We start from the raw sequence: 25264 nt of genomic DNA, 5'->3' as shown, positions 1-25264 counted from the left end.
TGCTAGTTTCCATGTCTTTCCATAGACAGAGTTCAAGATAAATCTTTTCATTACTGGAGCTGCCAGTTTGATAATTTTCAAATAATTATTAAACGGCAAGAATAAACTATGCAAAAGTGGCAGCCCTTCCGATACACTCAGAGTCCGTATTCGCAAACTCATTTTCATTTACTCTTTCAAGTGGACTATATTAGATGACTAATGTAGGTAAGAGGGAACGAGGGTATAGGGGTACAGTACATGTTTGCTCTTAAACAATCCTTTTGGATTGATCTATTTTTAGAGTTTTCACCCCCAAAAATTTTTTTATAAGAGAAGTCAAAGACAATTGCGCAATAGGTATGATTCAGTGTACGCCACTTCTCATTCATTTCTATGGTATCCACAAACAGTGATTGACTGTCACACAACTCTGAACAGAATTCAATGACGTCGAGGCTGTAATGCGATTGGTTATCAGGGCACATGTGATCCAATTTAGCCACACTTTTTCCAATAGTAGAGCCACTGACCCTCTTATCTCCTAATAATTAGTTGTTGGCAGCTCTGAAATAGCATACTTCCCTAAAACAGTATGTGACAAAAGAAGTATGTCCGAATTCACAGTACTCATAAAAGAGTAGTCAAAAATGACCGAATATTTCCGGCAAGATTCGGAAGTGTGCATATGATGGACATTTTACCATCCCCTGAGGCCACGGGTAAGGATTTGTGAATGGCAGTGAATAGGTCACATGATAATGACAACATGGTGTAGTACACCCAGATTATACTCATACTACACACACTCATACTATACAGAACATACTTTTTTAGTGTTGTGAAGTATAATACTTATTAAAAATAAGCACCTACTCAAGAGAGAATGCGATTTCGGACACAGTCCATCTCTGTCTTGAGAGAGATGATGTCTTGAGAGAGCTACAAAACCTCAACCCATATAAATCAGCTGGGTTTGACAATCTGGACCCCTTCTTTTTGAAGATGTCAGCTGCAATTATTGCCTCACCCATTACCAGCCTTTTTAATCTCTCACGTGTTTCATCAGAGATACCTAAAGACTGGAAAGTCGCTGCAGTTGTCCCCCTATTCAAAGGGGGGGACACTACAGACCCAAACTGTTACCGACCCATCTCCATCCTGCCCTGCCTTTCAAAAGTTTTTGAAAGTCAAGTCAACAAACAGATAATAGGTCATCTTGAGTCACATCATTTCCTCTCTGATATGCAATCTGGCTTCAGAGCTGGTCATGGGTGCACCTCAGCAACACTAAAGGTCCTAAACGATGTTATAACAGCTCTCGACCAAAAACAACACTGTGCTGCTGTTTTTATTGACTTGGCCAAAGCTTTCGATTCTGTCAATCACCGTGTTCTTATTGGAAAACTCAAGGCCCTGGGTCTCTCAAACAAGTGCCTTTCCTGGTTTTCTAATTATTTCACTGACAGATTTCAGTGTGTTAAGTCTGAGGGCCTGCTGTCTGTGTCACAGAATAGATGATCATGAGACGAGGATACAGATGCAGAGGAAATTTATTAGTGACATTCAGACAAGGTACAAAAACTCAAAACACAGAGACTCCAGGAACAAGAAACTCAGACAACGAACCAGCACAAGACTACAAACACAAGGAGGCTAAATAGGGGAACAAACAAAGGAGGGTAACGAGACAGACAGGTGGGACAAATAAACCAATAATCAGATAACAAGATGGGAGGGGCTAGACAATAGACACGAGCACATGGCTCAAAATAACAAAACACCCGTGTGCAGCACAAGACCAGACAGGCATGTGACAGTCTGAGCCTCTGGCTGTATCTATGGGGGTGCCCCAAGGCTCGATTCTTGGCCCGATGTTATTTTCTGTTTATATTAATGATGTCGCTCATGCTGCGGGCAACTCTCTTATTCATCTCTACGCAGACGACACCGTTCTGTACACTTCAGGCTCAACATTGGAAAACGTTTTAGAAAAACTTCAAAAGAGTTTTGAAGACATTCAATTAGCCTTCTGTGATCTTCAATTGTCTCTTAACTCTAGTAAAACAAAATGCATGATTTTTAATCGGACTCATTCTGTATCTTCGTGCCCAATAAACATCACCACCTTGAATGGGTCTAAGCTGGAATATGTGGAGAAATATAAATACCTAGGGGTCTGGCTAGACCCCTCGCTCTCCTTTCAAACCCACATAAACCATCTCCAGTCAAAGGTCAAGTCCAGGATTGGGTTTCTATTTCGAAATAAAGCTTCATTTACTCTTCCTGCAAAACAGGCCCTTGTGAAAATGACCATCATCCCAATGCTTGACTTTAGTGATGTTGTCTACAGAACCGCTTCTAATTCTTTACTCAAGAAATTGGACGTTGTTTACCACAGTGCTATTCGCTTTATTACTAAAGCCCCATATAACACCCACCACTGCACTCTTTACTCACTAGTTGGATGGCCTTCGTTACACAACCGGCGCCTAAATCACTGGTATCAGTTAATTTACAAGTCCATACTAGGCAAAACACCATCTTACCTAAGTACTTTAATAACCATATCAGTGCCTGAATTTAATTTGCGTTCGAGTAAATATATCTCTAGACCCTACAAAAGCCCGCACATCTTTCGGCCGCTCTTCTTTTAAATTTTCTGCTGCAAATGATTGGAACACTTTACAAAAGTCTCTTAAATTAGAATCCACTGTTTCGATCACTACTTTTAAAGTTTTACTCTCAAATTTACTAACGGATCTCTGTACATGTTGATGCTCTTTGTGAACAAAGACTTGTGTATTTTTGCACATACAGCTAAATGGCTGTCATTGCATTTATTTGCACATTATCAATTTATTATATAATACTATTATCCTACTGCCATTTCTCTTACACTGCCATTTTACATTATTAAACTATCAAGTTTTTCAATTTTCATTTTTATACAATGTTTAATACTTTTTAACTGAATCTGAATGTCTTCTATATTTATGACTGTGTAGTTGAATGTTGGTATGTCATGTGTAATTTCATGTCGCCTTGTACCCTGCGCCTTATCTTGGCCAGGTCGCGGTTGCAAATGAGAACCTGTTCTCAACCGATTAACCTGGTTAAATAAAGGTATAATAATAAAATAAAAAAAATCTCTGCTTTTATCAGCACTGCTTCCACGTCACAATCGTGTGTGCCATCAAAGTACCGCGAGTGCAAGACGAGACCAGCCGCCTGTGCGCACAGAAAGGCGCCTCTCTCAGACACCATGCGATCCCAAATTCAGTTCTCTTTCGCAGCTTATTGTGCTTAAATGGTCAAATACACACGCAATTGTGGCAAAATGTCCATTGTGCGGAGTATTCATATAAACAGTTGTTTATGTCTTAAAGCTACAATGTGTAACTTTAATATTACACATATAACAACCGACAGGGGGTGGGTGTTGTGAGGTTTTGCGCTCATGCACGGCTGCACGCGAAGTCGGAGTCGAGCACAAAACCTCACAACCCCCACCCCCTGTCGGTGATTGGTTGGAACACTATTTATTTGGGTTTTGAGTGGTTGATGAAACCAATTGTTTTGTGTGCAGATCTCAGAGCCTAGGCTGCCTACAGAGAAGCGTTTTTTTTGACGGCCTGCTTATGGGGCAGGCAGCTAGTGGATCGTTAGGAAAGATTAGATGAATGTGATCATTTATGTTTGGGCCTTTTTTGGGCCTGAAATCACTGATACAACCTTTAAATGGCGGTAAACAAATGTGTGTCAGTATTTGATCCGCGCATTTGTTCTTAAAGTGACAGCAGCCTAATATACCTACTGCCATTGATGAATTGATGAAAAAATATCCTGTACATTTCAGAACTTAAAACTTCCTTGTTGGTCCAAAAACAGCAGTCCAAAAACCAAGCTCCGAAAACAACTAGTTTCGAATTTTGTCACATTACTATGTCATAGTGAACCAAAAGACCGCCTCTTTCAGAAGAAGATCAACGCCTACTTCTACATCATTGCCTCTATAGCCCCGCCCACCGATTTACGCGTGTCAAACAGAGGAATACTCCAACAACAAAACGATAGAGATGCCTCTGAATATTACAAGACATTTTGAAGTGGCAAGTTGTAGAAAAACAGAGTCTTTGCATTGCCATCCTTGTGATCCTAACATTAAGAAAGAAACTTTTTTTAATGAAGTTCCAGTCAGATCGCGTCAGTAAGACACTGTTCGGTAGGGTTGCCAACTGTCCCGAATTAGCCGGGATGTCCCGTATATTGGGCCTAATTTATATGTCCCGTACGGGACCTCCCTTGTCCCGTTTATTGACTGCTACGCTGATCTAACCACTGACTGAAACAACAGCAACACAACACTTGACAATGATCACGACACCGGTCATCATCCAATCACAGTCCACACTCACGCGCATCAGACCATACGAATAACAAACTCTAAATTGAGAATATGTCACGTAAATCTAAAGAAACTAGGTGAGGACTCAAAATGCAAAGGGAAAAAACAATATTTATTACAAAAAGAAACACTAAACACAAAACAAAACCCACGAGGGGGAAAACATAACTAAATACAAAACAACCACAACTTCAAAAATGAACATACCAAACAGGGTCACGGGGGAACAGGAGACGTGTACAAGACAACGATCCGACACAGACTGCAAACACAAAGGAACTTATAAAAGGGACAAATCAGGCAGGTGATGAGGAACAACAGGTGGGGCAAATGAAACCAATAATGAGATAACAAGGAGGGTGGGGTCAAAACAGTGACAAGAACACAAACACCACATGTGCTACACGAGACAGGACAGGCATGTGACATTACCCCCTCCTTAAGGAGCGGCTACCAGACGCTCCACTAGGGACAGACCAGGGCGGGACGGGAGGGACAGACCAGGGCGGGACGGGAGGGACAGACCAGGGCGGGACGGGAGGGACAGACCAGGGCGGGACGGGAGGGACAGACCAGGGCGGGACGGGAGGGACAGACCAGGGCGGGACGGGAGGGACAGACCAGGGCGGGACGGGAGGGACAGACCAGGGCGGGACGGGAGGGACAGACCAGGGCGGGACGGGAGGGACAGGAAAGACAGACCAGGGCGGGACAGGGGGAACAGGAAAGACAGACCAGGGTGGGGCAGGGAAAATGGACAGTTCGGGAGGCCAGGGCGGAGCAGAGAGTCCATCGGGCGGCCAGGGCGGAGCGGAGAGTCCATCGGGCGGCCAGGGCGGAGCGGAGAGTCCATCGGGCGGCCAGGGCGGAGCGGAGACTCTCCCTCGGGCGGCCAGGGCGGAGGAGACTCTCCCTCGGGCGGCCAGGGCGGAGGAGACTCTCCCTCGGGCGGCCAGGGCGGAGGAGACTCTCCCTCGGGCGGCCAGGGCGGAGGAGACTCTCCCTCGGGCGGCCAGGGCGGAGACCCTCCCTCGGGCGGCCAGGGCGGAGACCCTCCCTCGGGCGGCCAGGGCGGAGACCCTCCCTCGGGCGGCCAGGGCGGAGACCCTCCCTCGGGCGGCCAGGGCGGAGACCCTCCCTCGGGCGGCCAGGGCGGAGACCCTCCCTCGGGCGGCCAGGGCGGAGACCCTCCCTCGGGCGGCCAGGGCGGAGACCCTCCCTCGGGCGGCCAGGGCGGAGACGACCCCTCGGGCGGCCAGGGCGGAGACGACCCCTCGGGCGGCCAGGGCGGAGACGACCCCTCGGGCGGCCAGGGCGGAGACGACCCCTCGGGCGGCCAGGGCGGAGACGACCCCTCGGGCGGCCAGGGAGGAGACGACCCCTCGGGCGGCCAGGGCGCAGGAACTGGAACAAACACCAGCGGCTCAGGCACTGGAACTGGCACCACCGGCTCAGGCACTGGAACAAACACCAGCGGCTCAGGCACTGGAACTGGCACCAACGGCTCAGGCACTGGAACTGGCACCACCGGCTCAGGCACTGGAACTGGCACCACCGGCTCAGGAGCAGACACCACCGGCTCAGGAGCAGACACCACCGGCTCAGGAGCAGACACCACCGGCTCAGGAGCAGACACCACCGGCTCAGGAGCAGACACCACCGGCTCAGGAGCAGACACCACCGGCTCAGGAGCAGACACCACCGGCTCAGGAGCAGACACCACCGGCTCAGGAGCAGACACCACCGGCTCAGGAGCAGACACCACCGGCTCAGGAGCAGACACCACCGGCTCAGGAGCAGACACCACCGGCTCAGGAGCAGACACCACCGGCTCAGGAGCAGACACCACCGGCTCAGGAGCAGACACCACCGGCTCAGACACCACCGGTTCAGGAACAGATACCACCGGCTGAGGCACTGGAACTGGCACCACCGGCTCAGGCACTGGAACTGGAACTGGCACCACCAGCTCAGGAACAGACACCACCGGCTCAGGAACAGATACCACCGGCTCAGACACCACCGGTTCAGGAACAGATACCACCGGCTCAGGAACAGACACCACCGGCTCAGGAACAGACACCACCGGCTCAGGAAGAGACACCACCGGCTCAGGAACAGATATCAGCGGACCAGGAACAGACACCACCGGCCCAAGTGTGTGCGTAGCCCACACACACCACATGGCTGTGGCCATAATGGCCAGTGTCGCGGTCATTGAGGGCTCAGGAACAGACACCACCGACTCAGGAACAGACACAGGCTCGACGGCGGCCATCTTGTCAGGGGACACAGGCTCGGCAGACGTGACGTGAACAGGCTCGGCGGCGGCCTTCTTGTCCGAAGACACAGGCTCGGCAGGCGTGACGTGAACAGGCTCGGCGGCGGCCATCTTGTCCGAAGACACAGGCTCGGCAGACGTGACGTGAACAGGCTCGGCGGCGGCCATCTTGTCCGAAGACACAGGCTCGGTAGGCGTGGGCGGAGCCGGCAGGGCTAGCAGCGTGGGCGGGACCGGCAGGACGAGCAGCTCGGGGACGGCCTCTGGGACGATGGCGGGCTGCTCGGGGACGGCCTCCGGGTCATTGGGGAGGCCGGAGGTCTTCCTCCTCCTCCGCCGTCTTCGATGGTGAAGTGCAGGTTCAGGTCTGGACGGAATTAATGGCGGATGGAGCTCTGGGCTGGGCAGCGGCGATGCATTCTCTGGGCAGGGCAGCGGCGATGCATTCTCTGGGCTGGGCAGCGGCGATGCATTCTCTGGGCTGGGCAGCGGCGATGCATTCTCTGGGCTGGGCAGCGGCGATGCATTCTCCGGGCTGGGCAGCGGCGATGCATTCTCCGGGCTGGGCAGCGGCGATGCATTCTCCGGGCTGGGCAGCGGCGATGCATTCTCCGGGCTGGGCAGCGGCGATGCATTCTCTGGGCTGGGCAGCGTGACGGATCGCTGAGGTGGTGCAGGCAGTGCGAGCAGGATCACCGGAACAGGGACCACCGGAACAGGGACCACCGGAACAGGGACCACCGGAACAGGGACCACCGGAACAGGGACCACCAGAACTGAGGCCACCGGAACAGTCACGGAGGGAGTCTTCCTCTTCCTCCTCCGTTTCGAGACCACTGGAACTGGGACCACTGGACTCGGGACCACCGGAACTGGGACCACTGGACTCGGGACCCTCTTCCTGGCCTCTCGCTCCTGCAAGCGAGCGAGACCCTCCACCATTGCCTCAAAGGTACTTCTTTCATACGCCCTCCTAAGTAACCAGTCCATGGGCTCATCGAGTGCATAAAAGAAAAGGTCCTTAAGAGGCCCCTCGTTCAGTTGTAGGCCCTCCGCCGCTCTAAGGAATTCGGCCGCGAATTTCCTCAAATCAGCCCCTTGCTGGCGGAGGGAACTAAGTGCCTGAAAACGAATAATACGTTCGTATTGGGGGCACGCAACAGAGGGGGCTGGTGGGTGACGTGAAACCCCTTGCGGAGTCCTCGACATGGTCGGATCGTTATGTCACGTAAATCTAAAGAAACTAGGTGAGGACTCAAAATGCAAAGGGAAAAAACGATATTTATTACAAAAAGAAACACTAAACACAAAACAAAACCCACGAGGGGGAAAACATAACTAAATACAAAACAACCACAACTTCAAAAATGAACATACCAAACAGGGTCACGGGGGAACAGGAGACGTGTACAAGACAACGATCCGACACAGACTGCAAACACAAAGGAACTTATAAAAGGGACAAATCAGGCAGGTGATGAGGAACAACAGGTGGGGCAAATGAAACCAATAATGAGATAACAAGGAGGGTGGGGTCAAAACAGTGACAGGAACACAAACACCACATGTGCTACACGAGACAGGACAGGCATGTGACAGAATTATTCTTTTGGGAGAAATCATTGTTTGATTTGCGAACAGAATCCTCTGCTGTCTGGTCGCTCCCGGTTCAATCCGGACTCGCGCTAACGGCTAATCCCTTTCACTGTCCGACCGGGTTTTGATTTCGGCAAATCAGTTTTAACGAATTCAAACAACTTGATTATTGTCCATGAGTCCAACATCCAGCCACGCAAGAAAACATGAAATCTTCCTGAGGGAATAATATGCTGATGTGATTTGCTGCCCAAGAAACATTTCTGATTATTATTAATGTTTAAAAAAAAAAGAAGTCAGGATTCTTTGATGAATAGAAGGTTCAAAGTAGATTTATCTGAAATACAAAACTTTTGGAACATTATAAATGTCTCTACCGTCACTTTTGATTAAAGCGTCCTTGCTGAATAAAAGTAGGCTATTACTTTCTTTAATTTCTTAAAAATGTAGTGTATAATGTTACAAAAGCTTTCTATTTCAGATAAATGCTATTATTTTGAACTATGGTTTGTGTGTAATGTGACTTTTTTGTGTGACCATAAAATTTGTTTTAGAATTAAACTGTACATAAATAGGTTAAGCAAAACAAATGTGTTTATGTCTGAGAACCTTTTAAACACATATGAACCTGAAATGACATATACTGTGTGATACAGTACAAATATTTTGAGTGTCCCTTATTTTCCTGTAAAGAACCACGATTGTCCCGCATTTTTCTTTTCTGAAGCTGGCAACCCTACTGTTATGTTGTTCGCTTCATTTTACTGCGGATTTGTTTTAAACAAGACACAGTTTGACTTTTCAGAGAGACTGAAAATAAAAGAGGACACAGTGCCAACTACATTGAATGTCCTGATTTTGCCGAGATAGATGCGTTCCTGGGTAAAGAAATTTGATCATTGAACAATATTCCTGTCTGAAAATGTAATCCTAACCATATAAACTTGTATAAACCCTACCCTTAAGTTATCCCTAAAATCAGATGGACAAGATAAGTGAATAACACTGATGCAGAAGCACCTAACCCTGGTTGTAAGCCTAAACTTAACATAAATTGTAAATGTGTCCCTCAAATCAGTTTGGTTGATTGGAATGTTGTTCCAGGATCAACAAAGATGTGAAATCAGGTTCTGCTTATCGCATACTGAAGAAAGCACGTAGAGAATGCTGCTTTTGTTATGTTTTTGATCGCTGTGATGCCAAAGTAAAAGCTTCAGTGAGCGAGATCTTCTGGTTTGTCATCAGTAAGACATTACAATGTTTCATTTTATTTAAAACACAACACTGCAAATGACAATATACAGTATAGGCCTATGTTTTTCACTTCATCGATAAGGATGAATGATGAACAGCCTATAAGAACGACGGCGTGAAGACCAAATATTCATTCATAATACACAATTTCAGTTTACACAAAACAAAGCAAGTCATCTTTTGTCAATTATGGAAACTCAAGTTTAAACTTTATTGGCCACAACCAAGACTTATTAAGCAATTGTAATACGCATAAATGTTTAACATTGTTGGGAAATATTTAAACTCTGTAACAAGAAATTTTTTCAACATCGGAAGTTTACAAAATTCCACTTGTGTAATGACAAGGACGCTGAAAATGATACCCAATATTAGCAGTGGGTGTTTACTTCCAAGTCTTTAATGCAGCACGCCCATCAAAACTTAGGGCCCTTTTTTAACGATCTAAGCGCATGGTCTAAAGAGCAGGGCGCAAGTGCACATGAGTGTACTGTTCGATCCACTTTAACAAGGGAAAAATGGTCGGCGAGCCCGGCGCATGGTCTAAAAGGGTTGTCCCTATTCTCTTAAAGAGTAATGGGTGTGTTTTGGGCGTAACGTTTTCAGTTTTTCGTTTCTGAGTTCTCTCCATAGCCTATATTTCTGATTCTTTGCTAAATGTGTTGCTTCTCTTCAGGATTTAGCAGCCATGTGAAAGTTTGCATCTAATCATGATGAAATATGTGTAGGCTACTTGTTAGGAGATAACGCTGTAGTTCACATGTTGGTACTAATAAAAAGTTGGCATTGTTGGCTTGCTTGTCCTGTAAATCTCAAGTACTAGGAACTTTCTGGACCTCATGCTTAGTAAAACATTACATGACTCACTGCCGCTAAACGTTTACTCTCTGAATTAGCCACAATTTGTATGAATTGCCGTGTGATCGGGTTGAATGAATAGATCATTTTTTTCCCCATCATGAATGGATAAAATGACTTACTCTGAATTGTGCACAATTAATGAAAACATTCTCTCTCAGAGTAAGTGATTGTTATCCATTTTTTTCCCAACAAACTCAAATTAACTTTATACTTTTATCTCACTCAAAAATGAGTGAAGTTCATGGACAAAGCAAAAAATTAAGATATAAAATAAACTATTCATAAGAACACATGATAACATGATAATTTGTGGTTACAAATTATGACAAAAACATTAATCATTTGATTTCTCAGGTTTCATGATAATTAATAGGTTTCATGTGAAACAGCCATTAGAATACATATTTGCTTTGTTTGTTTCAACCTCAAGACTCTTTAAGATCCAAGAGTTCAGCTGCTATTTCATCTTGACCTAGATTTTTTGTCTCAAGTTCAACAGTAAATGACAATAAACACCCTGTTATTAGGATACAATCTCATAGTCTCACATATAACACCTTGACATGATTTAACAGAGTTTCACAGACATAATTCATACGAATTTTACTAGCTTGCTAATTCGTCCGAATTCATATGATCACACTCGTACGAATTATAGCCACCTTTTACTCATTAGTACGAACTGGTCGTGAGATACCGTTGCACATTCTCTCTGTACCACATATCATAATCTGCAGTATTTCATATATATATATATATATATATATATATATATATATATATATATATATATATATATATATATGAAATACAAAATGCTGTTTTGTACTTTGTATTTTAAAGGCTAAGAGTTTAAAACTCTTAAAGAGTTTAAGTTTGGTATTTTTCTATCAAATAAAATACTTAATTAAACGTCTTTATCAGACTGCTGATTTCCTGCATCAACTCAGGCAACCCCAACTTTTTATGCATATGAGCTGCAGATGCCAGAGAGAACAGCTCCATCTAGCGGATTTTCCTGCAAGGAAATATATAGGGCTGGAATTCAATTCCAAAAAAGAAAAATGAAATGAAAATTAAGTTAAATTAAATAAATGTAAAATAATTCGCATTACTGCATATTCAGTATATAATCTGATCATTTATATAGACCGTTATAATATTATGTCATTAAAAAGGTTTTTCAGAAAGAAAATGTTGCAGTATGATCATTCATACTGATAATTCAAATACATCTCAAGTGTGTAGCAAGTGCTCATCTGTATTTGATGGGGTTTTTTTTAGTTATTTGAAGACCTGACATATTACAATCTCATTCTCTTTCCCTCCTCCAGTCTGCTTATAAACTGTTCGGTCCAATTAAGGCAAGAAGAAATATTTTTATTAGTGTTTCATTTTGACCCAGCAAGTTAACTAATTCACAAGTATTAAATTAGTTGCTTTAATTATTGGTAATTATTTGTTCAAAGTAACATTTGTGCGTTTTGGAAACATTTGGAATTTAAAATAATGGAACAGAAAACCAGGATATAATTAAACCAACCAGACAACAATTCCACATTGACAAACAGGCCAGGCGAGACAAGCCGATGACACTCTCGCACAGGTGGTATTTATAGAATTGATTTTGCACATTGTTGCGTCACCTGTCTTCCCCATAGGCAAATAGCTTGGCGTGTAGCCTATTATACGTGACTCAGACAGTGGCTTTCGCTGAAGGGATTTCCACTGTCAACACCATGACGAGGCGATGATGTTTCCTTAAAAGAGAACTAATTATGTTGGACAAAATGTGCCAAATGATGAACTTACAATCTTCATGGAAACCACAACATTTGTAGGTTACCTGGTTAACTTGTTTGACTTTATCATTTCTAGTTCTAGTTTTTCAAATGACACACCCTTCTTTTTTGACATTTATCTGGCACCTCCATTACACTTTCTCCTAAAAACTTCCTTAAAACATCATACACCAGGGTTCTTCAAATCCAGTTTGATCAGGGCTGAAGCTAAACCTTGCATGACAATTTGCATGAAACCTGCCATACATCATTATTAAGGTACACCATACTTGAATTCTAACATACACAAAAGCTGAGTTTAATACAAAACTGAGTTTGCTAGGAATTTTGACAGGAAGTTTTTGAAAGGTAAATTTCAGAAAAACAAATCTAAATAACAAAAGTGTTTGACTGTTCACATTTGTTGAGGACTAAAGGCCCGTTCATAATATACTGATGATACTATTCTAAAAACTAATGATACCAATAAAGATATAGTTAAAAAACTCTAAATCTAAATGTAAAATAATAGCAGAGACCAAACCACAACTATAACATTAACAGCACAAAGAAACAATATCTTTGGAATAAATTTTTTTAGTTAATGAATGATAAAAATCATTGACAGTCAATCAGAATCCATCCTGTTTTTCTATCTTTCTGTTTTATCATTAATGTCAAATTCTGAAGCTTTGAAAAGTGATAAAATACACACACAAAGAAAGTCTACAATGCCATGCATGAAATTAAATGCAAAGGCATTTTATTATTGGTTAAGCAGAAACATTTAAAATTGTATTTTGTTCTTTTTTCCCCCAGACAGCATAGAACAGGAACAAACATTTAATGATCTTGCTTTGCAGCAAATCTGATTCATTTAAAATGGCAAAGAAAGAATACATTACACAAAACACAAACAAAGCTATTGCTCTAGACTAGACCCATATGAAAGCACATCTCATGCCACCAACCACATCATTATATTATTCTAAAATGTACCCTTAATTAAATATAAAATCTGTAAATCGTAACCTGATTTAAAAAAGAAAGAAAAAAGAAAAAAAGACTTCAGAACAGTTCTTCCCAGAACCCAGTAACAGAAAATGCAGTTTACACATATTTGCAATGTAGGAAGTACTTTTGGAAAAACGATTTAACTGTTAAAGGGGTGGTATAATGCCATTTTCACTAGATGTAAAATAAGTCTTTGATGTCCCCAGAGTGTGTATGTGAAGTTTTAGCTCAAAATACCCCACAGATATTTTTATATAGCATGTTAAAGCTGTACATTTTTTAGGGGGAGCAAAAACGCACCGTTTTGTGTCTGTTCCTTTAAATGCAAATGAGCTGCTGCTCCCGGCACAGAGGGCGGAGCTTCAACAGCTTGCACTCACACAGACATGCACTGAAAATTTCAAAAACTATTAGCCTTTTATGTTCAAACCGAATTCAGACAAAGATGGAGAGACATCATGTCAACATGTAGAATGCAACAGGACGTTTCTGAATGGTTAGTTGATGAATTTATGTAGCTTATGTGTAGTTATCTTCTAGTTATTGATTCGCATATTCTGTCATGATAATCCATAAATCTCGTTCCTGGGGGCGGGGTTTATGAACATTTTAGGGTTGGTGATGTCACTAACCCGGGAGGAATGTCGTGTAGTCCCTACCAGCCGTTTGTTGTAGACCTCCCTTTGCTTTGAGTAACTTTGGAGATGTTATATGCTCAAACAGCAACATTACACACTAACTAAAGTTAGAAAAGTGAAATCATAATCAACCACCCCTTTAATGAAGTAGACTATAGTTTATAAAGTAGTCAACTATGTATTCAATAAAGTATCCAGAGCCACTTGAGAAGTTTGAAGATGTTGCTGCTGAGAAGCCGCTGGCTTTAGATACATTGTACACATCAGTAAATAATAATTATTATGTTACTTACACAAATACAGTATATACACATAAAAGTATATACACAAATGTTTAGTAGGACAGTTTGAAGTAGCAGGGCGTCTGTCTGGAACACTGGGGGACCAACTTTTCCCCCCCCACTCTTATCCATCGAATATATTGAAAAAAAAACAAACGTTACATTCAGTAATGAATTACATGAATCATGTAGCCTAAAAAATAGCATATAAAAAAAAGTTAAAAAAAAAGTTGAGTAGTTTGCATCACTGGATATTACTGTCGGTCACTGAACATTTCCATCGTAAAACAGTTGTCAAATATTAAATGTTTAGCTTCTTAAATCCAGGGTTGTAACCACCATAGACATAGGGTGCTTCTCAATATCCCTCCTTGTCTCCTCCGTCCTCCATCCTATGCTTCTCAATTCTTATTTGTGCATCCTTGTTTCCTTTCCCCGCTTCCTTTCGTCGCGTCTCAGCTCCACCCCCTGTAGGATGCAAGGGAAGGCTGCAAGGAAAGAAAAGGAGGACGGAGGAATCGAAGGAAAGCTTATTTGTGACCCTGGATCACAAAACCAGTCACAGGTAGCACATGTGTAACCCCTCCACCCAGGTCCTACTCGCCTCGCTCTGTGCGGGCCTCGAACCCAGGTCTCCGGCATGAGAGGCAGGCGCTCTAACAAGGAGGCTAAAGACTGCAGCCTCTAGCGTTTGTCACCAGAGCGCCTATTGAGATCAGAGGAGTGAGATTTACACGCACAGCAACTACTAGCTGGCCTCCGTTACACTCACCCCACCAAACCTCACTCCCATCTGGGTCACGGCACCATTGTAACCCCTCCACCCGGGTCCTACTCGCCCCACTCTGTGCGGGCCTCGAACCCAGGTCTCCGGCGTGAGAGTCAGCATATTGAGATCAGAGGAGTGAGGTTTACACGCACAGCAACTACTAGCTGGCCTCCGTTACACGTGTATATTTGTGCAATACATTGTATGGGTCAAAATTATCGATTTTTCTTTTATGCCAAAAATCATTCGGATATTAAGTAAAGATCATGTTCCATGAAGATATTTAGTAAATTTCCTACTGTAAATATATAAAACATTTATTTTTGTGAGTGAATGCAGCACAATCGCGAACATAAATGGACAACTTTAAACACAATTTTCTCAATGTTTAGATTTTTTTGCACCCCTTAGTTGTATATCTGTCAAATATTGTCCTATCCTAACAAAACAATACATCAATGGAAAGCTTATTTAGCTTTCAGATGTTGTATAAATCTCAATTTCCAAAAAATTACACGTGACTAGTTTTGTGGTCCAGGGTCACATTTATACATTGGAATACTTGATCACTTACGTGTTTATGCGACAGTTTCACACGTTTTGGCCCCTTTGGCCTTCCATACTGTAGTGGACACACACCGTCAGTGTAGCTGTTGTGGTGTGTTACGTACCTGACTCCCTGTGGTTGTGCTCTCTCTCTCTCTCTGACATTTTCTTAGGCTCGCTCCTCCTCTGGTCTGCTGTTGGCTTGGAGGGCTGTCAGTTTCTATCAGTGGCGTGACATCACCTCCTCCGCAGCCAATCAAGTTTCCCGCCAGCAGTTAAAAGGACGCTGAAAAGAACGCGAGGAGGCAACTTGTTTTCCTTCCGCTCTGCTTTGTACGCTCATTCTTTTCTTTAGTAACGGTCGTAACCCTGTTGCTATTAGTTGCCATCGCGTTGTGAATATTGTTTTGATACTTTTCCCTTTACGTTCTCTTTCTGCCTTTTGATGGCGTTGTTTGACCAAGAATAAGGTGGATAGGTTAAATGTCACGTGACTTACATAAAACAACACCTAGGTAACTCCCCAGAGGGTTGTTCCATAAAAGACGCTTAGAAAAGCCAAAACTCCAAAACCGGACTTGAATGAGCCTAACAAATAAGTTGGGGCTAAAGTGGTTCCATAAAAGGTAATTGAAGTTCACGCAATCTTACTAATTTGATCCAGGTTTATCTAGTCTAGATAATTGCGTGTGCACGCGTTTCTGAAGCAGCCCTAGAGGTCGATCGTGGATCAAATCGATCCACCATCAAACAGCGTATATTTTGTGCTGTTTTTTGCGTTTGTTACATTTTTTCCTCAGTGCAAAACGTACATTTTACAGTTATATTCTCCATCTGTAAATGTTAGAAAGTCGTGCAAATGTTTCCATTTTGCTGCTAATCTTCATATTGAACGAGCGCTGCTGCGCTCATGCGCGCCAAATAGGAGCGCAATAATTCTGACTAAAATATACATTTTGCTTGGAAAATTTTTATGCGATATTTTATAACACCAGAAATATCTTCTAATTATAATAATTTATCTTTAGGATGTTGGATAAGTTGCAGTGAACTTCTAGCTCATTACACTCATATATTTTATACTTCTAATAAAAAAAATTGAACAGAAGTAGCCTAATTCAGGGAAGATGTTTTTAAGAAACGAAATATATAAAGATACAAAATATAGTGTTGGGTATAGGACCTATGCTACTTAAAGGACAATTCCGGTATTTAACACTTTGAGTCTATTTTGGAGTTTATTTTGGATGAACAAGAGTGGTGGACAAAGAAATTTTGACAATGGTTCCTGTCTCGACTTTTTGACTATTTTAGAATTGCCCATGACCGCTTTAGAATGGGAGTCTATGGCCATGCACAAACATGCCCTTAAAACAACCCTTAACGTTCTGTATTTCGCTACGCTACTTGTTTTGGAACATCAACGAACACCACTAACCACTCGGTGAGTTGCACAGTTTTGAAAACGAACGTTAAGGGTTGTTTTAAGGACATGTTTGTGCATGGCCATAGACTCCCATTCTAAAGCGGTCATGGGCAATCCTAAAATAGTCAAAAAGTCGAGACAGGAACCATTGTCAAAATTTCTTTGTCCACCACACTTGTTCACCCAAAACAAACTACAAAATAGACTCAAAGTGTTAAATACCGGAATTGTCCTTTAAAGGTGCCCTAGAATGGATTATTTTATTATTTTATTATGTTTCCTGGGGTGCCCTTATAATGTTAGTATGTTTTTTAGATCAAAATTTGTTATAATTTATAAATAAAAGGCATATTTCCTAGCCTGATTTCATCCCCTGATTTGAACACTCTGTTTGAAGGGGCGTGTCTGCTGTGAGACTTCAGTGTTGTTGCCCACGGCTGTGATTGGCTGACATGCTTGCATATGAAATATCTGGCATTACATGTAGAGCTATCTGGAATACTTTTACTATTACAGCTTTTATATGTTTTTTTCTATTACAGCTATCGGGATTTACGAATCATGAGAAGTTTTTTAAGTATTTAGATCTATTCCCATCAATAAAAGGTTGCAGTGATGACCACTGAGCAGATGACAGCCTGTTGATCGCGTGAATGAAGATCTTATCACTGCAATGCGATTTACTGATGCATAAACAGTGTTGAACGACTTTGAGAGAAAGATTATCTGTCTGAACTTGAACAATTACACATCAGAAATTCACATAACCCATTGGTTCTCCAGAGGCTCGGATGAAGGAGCTAAAAAAATATTTTTGTGTTAATTTGTACATCCAAACACTGAGCAACTGCCATGCTTCGTTCGCTCGTTTGCAAGCCATGATGTCTCTCGAGGAAAAAACAATATCGCGCTGGATCTAGATAACACAGTGTAAATTATCGTTAATAAAATCACTACTTACCGCTTGCGGGAATATAACGTTAGTTGAAATTGCCCCCTTCGTCAGTATGAGACGTTGAGAGAAGCCTGGCTGCTTGATATTGTTCCAGGTTAGAAAAACAGTCCGTGGTGAAATGGGCAGAGCAAACTAACAACTTCGAATTAAACTGTAGCTGTATCCGATTATAGATAGATAGATAGATTATAGATAGATCTGCCATTTCCCCTATGATCCTCCTCCTGCTTGTTTCTTCACCTGCAGAACTTCCGATGATTCGGCTGCGCAGTTCCGCCTGGCACTGAGCATGGGCTGGCATATGCAAATTTTTGGAGGCGTACATATTAATGATCCCGACTGTTGCGTCACAGTTGGTGTTATGTGGAGATTCGCCTGTTTTTCAGGGGTGTTTTTCAAAAACGAGATTTAAATAAGAAAGAGAAAACTATGGTGTTTGAGACTCACTGTATGTCATGTCCATGTACTGAACTCTTGTTATTTAACTATGCCAAGATAAATTCAATTTCACATTCTAGGGCACCTTTAAAGCCACACTAAGTAGAAATTGTGTTTTTGTCAAACAGCGACCCCTAGAGTCGCTGTGGAATACTTGCACTGTCGTAAATATATTATATTATAACGTTTTTACATGATTGCAGCTAAATCACAAGTAAATAGTCTATAGTCTAGGCCTACTGTATAATTTAATTTGTGTTGTTTTTATTGGAATGTAAACATTACAAAATGCCAGATAACATCAATTAAGTTAAATGTACGTCGCATTATTTCATAACATTGGCCGTTATGATGTCATTAGACATGATTATTGCAATTTATCATAATAGTTTGCAAATTGTGCTCGTTTACACTATTTACAACCTCTACGTTAGGCTTATTTATGATAATTATGTGAGATATTGAAAGCTTTTCTCATGATAATCGCAGGAATCAACGTCAACAGCGTTGTCCGATATCCCTCAGGACTACGTGATAAATACACCTCACAACACCTGAGTTCAGCTGGCAAACTAATTCGTGAGGTATAGCTAGGGTGAATTGCCCTAATGTGGGACATTTTTTGCACTTTAGACTTTTGTGACATATTGCGATGTGTAACCAAAACATTAAATCCACACCCAATACCATTTTAAAAAACCCCAGGATGTGTCCTAATCAAATCAAAAGAGAAAATTCAGATAACCCATTCATAAGAGAAATTATAGACATATTAGTGCTCTTATTGCAAGTCGTCTGAGACAATCTGCAACTTCCTAATGTGGGACAGTTGTTTCCCCAATGTGGGACACTGAAAAATCTATGATAAAAGACCAAAAATCACATTGATACATGTAGAATAGTAAAATCTTATTTTGTTTTAGATTCACTGGAGAGTAGATTTAGGGACATTCCATGCCCTGGCGATCAGTCTTAGCTGAGGGACCCCACCATCCTCAGCAATCTGCCTATACTCCTCTATGGCTCCTTTCATCCTGTCCTGCCTCCACTGATTAAAGGGATAGTTCACTTTGAAATAAAATTTGGGTATGTTTTAGCTTACCTCAAGGGCATCCAAGATGTAGGTGTCTTTTTTTCCGCAGTAGTTTCAATTTTGATATTTTTAGGTCAAACCGTTCTTGTCTGTCAGTCATATAATGCAGGTCTATGGTCACCGCCTCAAAGAGCATGCACAGAGTCCAAATTAAAACAATTCCCCATCGTCCAAATTAAACAATTCCATCGTAAATACACATTGATGGCCTAAGACACAAAACGAGCGGTTTGTGTGAGAAAACGAACAGTATTTATATCGTTGTTACCTCTTGTACACAGCCACGTCCAAGTGATCTGAGAGCGCGGGCGGGTATAGATATATACACTAGATGTCGCCTTGGCTACGGTTTCTTTCCAATGAACTGCAGTTGCCAAGGCGACTTCTATTGTAAAAATAAAAATTCCATCAGGTGGATTGACTATTGTACATTATTAATCTGTGTGAGTGAGTGATTTATTCATATTTGTGAATGAATCTGTGTGCATGTGTATGTGTGAAAAGTGTATTGTTTGCATGTCCGTGTGTGTGTGTCTGTCTGTGTGTGTGTGTGTGTGTGTGTGAGTGTGTGTGTGAGAGAGAGAGAGAGAGAGAGAGAGAGAGAGAGAGAGAGAGAGAGAGAGAGAGAGAGAGAGAGAGAGAGCTGATTTGATTGAGTGTGATTGATTCATTAATATTTGTGAGTGAATGTGTGTGTGTGTGTGTGTGTGCGTGTGTATGAGTGAATTGTTTGTTTGCATGTGTGCATGGTTGTGCTTGCAAGTTTGAATTTTTGTTTTGTGTATTTGTGTATGCATGGTTCGGTTCGAAAGTCTGTATGTTTTTTTTCTTTGTGTGTCGGTGTCTTTTTACAATCTTTTAGTGGTATTAACTAGCGATTTCTTTTTACTTACTCTATGCCCTATATACTAGCGTTATAAGCTAAACAGTTTTTAGAGATAAAACTCTTTACATTCGATTATCATGAAAACAAATCCCAGAGAACGGTAGACTGTACCAATGCATTATTAATTATTATTAAATTACAGTTAAATTTTTTTTTTATATTTCTTTTAACATTCAAGTTAACCCTGGGATAGCAGACTATATTGGTAGCATATAACTAGACAGTACAAAGGGATGCATGCAGGTAAGAAAAACTGGAATTTTCATTTTCAAGAAAATATTTTTTCTCTGTGCTTTTGTATGTAAGGGATTATTCAGATCATAAAAAAAAAATCATTAATCCAAGGCACTCGAATATTATTAAAAATATATAGAAAGCCTTTATTTCATCATGGCTTTAATATTTTAAAATCAGGTGACAAGTACTTGCACAAAGTTATGCGTTGTGGCTAATGAGCCTTTGTCAGGGTGTGTGACCAAAGCCCCTTTCACACAGAGATTCCGGAAAATACACGGATAAAGTGACCCAAGATTTGACCCGGGTTCGTTTGATTTAGGTTCATTCAGTGCCAGTGATTTCCCGGAATCAGAGATTGCGTTCACACACAACCCCTAAAGACATGTAATCAATGTCTTAGCAGCGTCTTAAGTTTGCTCTCTCTCTCTCTCTAGCTTGTGCATTTTGTGCGAAACCACGCTTGTGCATTTTTTTTTTCTCTGATTCGATCATAAACTTGCGCATTACGTACCGTTTCACAGCTGGCGAACGATCCCGCGCTTCAGCGTCATCACTAGACACTGCATTATTACGGCTTTTGTTCACACAGCGCGCGTTCCTGCTGCGTCACGTGATTGTTGCGGTGCGTTCAAACACAGATATTTATTTTTAAAAAGACAAGTTATTTCACAAGTCAAGTCTTTTATTAATATTTGTCAAGCAAGTCTCAAGTCCTAAAATTTGCGACTTAAGTCTGACTCGAGTCAAGTCATATGACTCGAGTCCCCCATCTCTGGTTTGAGGGATCGGATTCAAATCCGTCTCAAATGCGTTTCGGAGGGCATTTACACTTGGACTTTTCACGATCAAATAGCTATCCGATCTGAGAAAATGCATGAAGTGGCTAGGTGTAAACAACCCCCATGACAAAAACATACGCACGAAAGCCGAAAACAAATGCTGCTGGCCTCTCACGTCCAAATTTGACGAAGTGGTGGGGGAAGTGACGTATGCCTTAAGCAGTCGAATTTTGTAGTTATTTTTGTGCTCTGGTTACTACCCGAACCCCGAAGTTACATAGTGCCAGACAGTAAAAGCGATACAGACCCTGTCAGGCTATGGCAGACGTGTCATTCAACCTATTGTAAGTCGATGTACCATCACAAGGATCTTGGAAATATATTATGAAGGTTGAAAAGTTACATAGTGTTGCTTTAATAAAGATAACGTATACTTATTTAGAATGCTGAGAATTACAGCTTTTAATGCAATAATTTTTTTGTAGAAAGCAAGAATCCCCAGTTTTAAATGAGTGGTTAGATTTAGTTTCTAAAGTACATTATGGAGAGGATAACATGAAATTAAGAGCAAATGTATACATTTTGAAAAGATATGGGCAGCTCTAAAATCAAAGAATATTAGCCTACATTAACTACATTTTTATATAACCCTCCCTCCCTTTTAATTCTAGTTATTTGTTATTTTATTTATTTACTTATTTAATATTGAATACTTGATATTTAAATAATTTTACTTGAATAACTATTAGGAATTATGTGTCATTATAAGAGTTTGATATAAATATGTGAATGTTAAATTTCAATTTTTTTATTCTTTTTTTTGTTGTTGTCTTTTTCCCCTTAAATCATATGTAAAAGTGTCTAAATATGTACTTTTTGGTTATTGTTCTAATTATGTGTTTTTTAGGCTATGTGTTGGTGGGTATTATCACAAAAGAAAAAAAGGAATATTTATTGGGGGAAAATATGATGTCTTTAAAGGAACTGTCCATTTGTATAATTGTGTTAAATGTGTTTGAATTGAAAGACACATAAAGTACATAATATATAAATATATGCTAAAATATTTGTTATTTGGACATTAGATGTGCCTTATTTAAACCTACAAGTGTATTTTTATGATAACAATAACTGTAAAGGGACTATTGTAATGGGGTAAATCAAATGTAGGCTAATATACTGTCAATTACTAAGCTCAGATTCATCTTACCAGTTAAAATTTATATACTGTGCTTTTGTAATTATTTATTTTTCATTGTGTGATTTTAACTTCTGCTTTAAAAAGTGTTTTTTTTTAGATTGTGTTCTAATAATCATAAACATGTACTACAGCTGCCAAACAAAACCAGAGAGAAATGTATTCATAAATCTTTAAAACAATCTAATTAAATATTGGGCACAAAACATTCAGCCAGTAAAAAAAGAAAACCTATATATATATATATATATATATATATATATATATGGCGAGTATAGCTAAACATTTAATATTTGACGACTGTTTTATGATGGAAATGTTCAGCGACCGACAGTAGCCTAATATCCAGTGATGCAAACTACTCAATTTTTTTTAAACGTTTATTTTATTTTATGAACTTTCATCGTTTTGAATTGAAAACATGCTATAGGCTATATAATTAATGTAATTCATGTTTTGCGTTTTTGATATATCAGACACAAATAAGAGTGAATGTTTTTATTTATTTTTATTATTTGCAAATAGTTTAAATTGATTACTTAATAACTACAATAGACCTGGAACCTTTACCGTTCTTATTTCTTTTTTGTTATTCCCTTAAATCCCTTGTAGTCTTTTAAATATTTAATTCCTTTTAATAATAATATAAAATGACCAAATAACACTCAGTATATTAGGGATGCCATAATTCTCAGTATCATCGGTTTTGCATTTAAATAATCTCTATCCATTTTATTTCTTTCCGAATTGACTGTTTGTGTGTGCCCGTGAGATATCCAATCAATATGCACTAAAGTTAGGGGGTACTTGGCTAAAATTGCAATGCAGGTGTCAGATTTCACACTTTTAACAGGGTGAGTGGTGAAGTGAGGTTTCAGTAAGCTACATGGAAGCACCACAGTCTTTCAAATCTGTGGTGTGGGCAGGGGTGTGCAATATATCACAGCTGGAGTGTGTTTCTTCCGAAGAGACCAGTTTCAGACAGGCATTATGGCAATCCTAGCCATTTTCGGATAAACGAGTTGGCTTTTCCATCCGGCCTGCTTAGATGATGGGATCTCGGACAGCTTAAGCGGCCACATTATCCTCTGGTAAAGTATGGTGTGATAGCACCGGGCCTTAAGTTGTCCCGGGAGCTGGCATTCATCACAGCTTCCCCTGCTGGTTTGTCAGAGAGTTCTGCCGTATAATGTCGCCCAAGGTTTTTAATGGGCTGGTCAGCAAGAAGGGGGATCTTCTCACCGCCGACGGTGAAGGTGGTGCGATCACTTCTAACTCCCTTCCTGAGAGAAAGGCTTCGGGACTTGGCAGGTTTGATCTTCATTCTTGCCCAGGACATTAGCTCATCCATTCTCTTCAGCAGCCTTGATGTATACATGGGGTTGTTGGCAGAAGGCCTGTCTAACTCCTCCCACCACCTGCCTTTCCCCGATGAGGATCATCTCAAAGGCAGACACAAAGAGAATGGGGGATATTGAGCACCCCATGGCGATGTCCATCTCCAGCTGCTGCCATCCGGTTGAGAACTCCTGAAGGGAGATGGCCATTTGCAGGTCTTTGAAATAATTTGAGACCAGTATCCTAATGCTGCCGGGCATGAGGAAAAACTCAGTGGCGTAGTCGATGAGCTGGTGGGCTACCACGTCAAGCCACATGACGTGCAGGTCTGATCTTTCCCGCTTGGCCCGTTGAATCTGCTCCTAGATTACTGAAGGGTGTTCCACACACCCTGTGAAGTCATGGACCCCCGCCTTCTGGCAGCTGGTGTCGACATACCCATTCTCCGGCAAGAAGTTGGTCATTCTTCTTGCTAAGACGGAGAAGCAAATCTTGCTTTTGAAGTTGAGCAATGTGATGCTCCGGAATTGGCCAATTTCCCTGGAGTCCTTTTCCTTGGGGATGAAGACAGCCAGTGCATGCCTTATAAATAGTATTTTTTCTCCTTAACCTCTTACTGTTCCTGTCGCCTAAGCATAGAATAACAAAAAACAGTCTGATGTGCCAAGCCATCAGAACCGAACGAACCGAAAACCGTATAGTTAAAAAAAAAACGATGTAGGCCTATGTATTGAACCATGGGCTAACTATATTGTTGCATCCTTTATATACATATAACTTCATATACATACATATATACATACATACTTACTTACTTACTCATGGATCAGATGCTTTGTTTTGTTGGCATTTACCCTGGAAGGGTTAGAGCTAGTAAGGTTCCTTATATTGGCGGTGATCATGTTAATTGTGTAACACAGAGAAAATTATTTATTTTAACAAGATCATCTTCATTCATATTTTAAATTTCATTATCATTGACCAAAAATTTAATGTTTTTCTATTTTGGTGACTAAAGGAATCAGAGCAAAACATTGGCTTCTTTTGTTTGTTATAAACTGCCAACTAAAAAAGTATAAAATATACTGCAGGATTTCTAACAAAAGTATGTGTTGCTTATTGTACCTTTACTGGCCATGTTTCACATTCAAGGTAAATTACAATCACTCCAGCATATTTCTTCAGAACATGGATTTTCTTTTATTCATCCAGATTCCAGTTTTCAAAACTCATCACAATAATAAACACTAGGTTAAGTTACAGTGAGTAGAGCTTAAATCTGCATATGATATAGTATATAGTATAGTATATTTTAGTCTATCATAATATTTATAATGCTAAACATACCTGAGTAGAATAATACACTTACAAGTAATGTCTTTTAGCTATTAAGTATTCTTACTGCTTAAAACCTAAGTAAAAATAATTGGCAACACTTTGGAGTAAGGTTTCATTAGTTAACTATTATTACTGGTGTGTATCCCACTATGCACACTAGTACTGTTT

The 25264-nt window shown here is 41.2% G+C and overlaps 1 protein-coding gene across 1 annotated transcript; it reads right to left on the bottom strand.

Annotated features, from left to right (window-relative positions):
• Window positions 1-4603: 4603 nt before the first annotated feature.
• LOC309482346 (uncharacterized protein) lies at window positions 4604-7610 on the bottom strand (the record flags this gene model as incomplete). The annotated part of the gene is made up of 4 exons (XM_082147692.1): window positions 4604-4649; window positions 5548-5945; window positions 6213-7088; window positions 7467-7610. 4 exons carry the CDS (start codon window positions 7608-7610, stop codon window positions 4604-4606), a joined length of 1464 nt encoding a protein of 487 aa, XP_082003818.1.
• Window positions 7611-25264: the final 17654 nt, after the last annotated feature.

Source organism: Leuciscus leuciscus, assembly GCF_965113295.1.
Source record: "Leuciscus leuciscus genome assembly, chromosome: 19".
NCBI classification, from domain to species: Eukaryota; Metazoa; Chordata; class Actinopteri; order Cypriniformes; family Leuciscidae; genus Leuciscus; species Leuciscus leuciscus.
The sequence above is the reverse complement of the archived record's forward strand: the minus strand, read 5'-3'. Positions and strand labels throughout refer to the sequence as shown.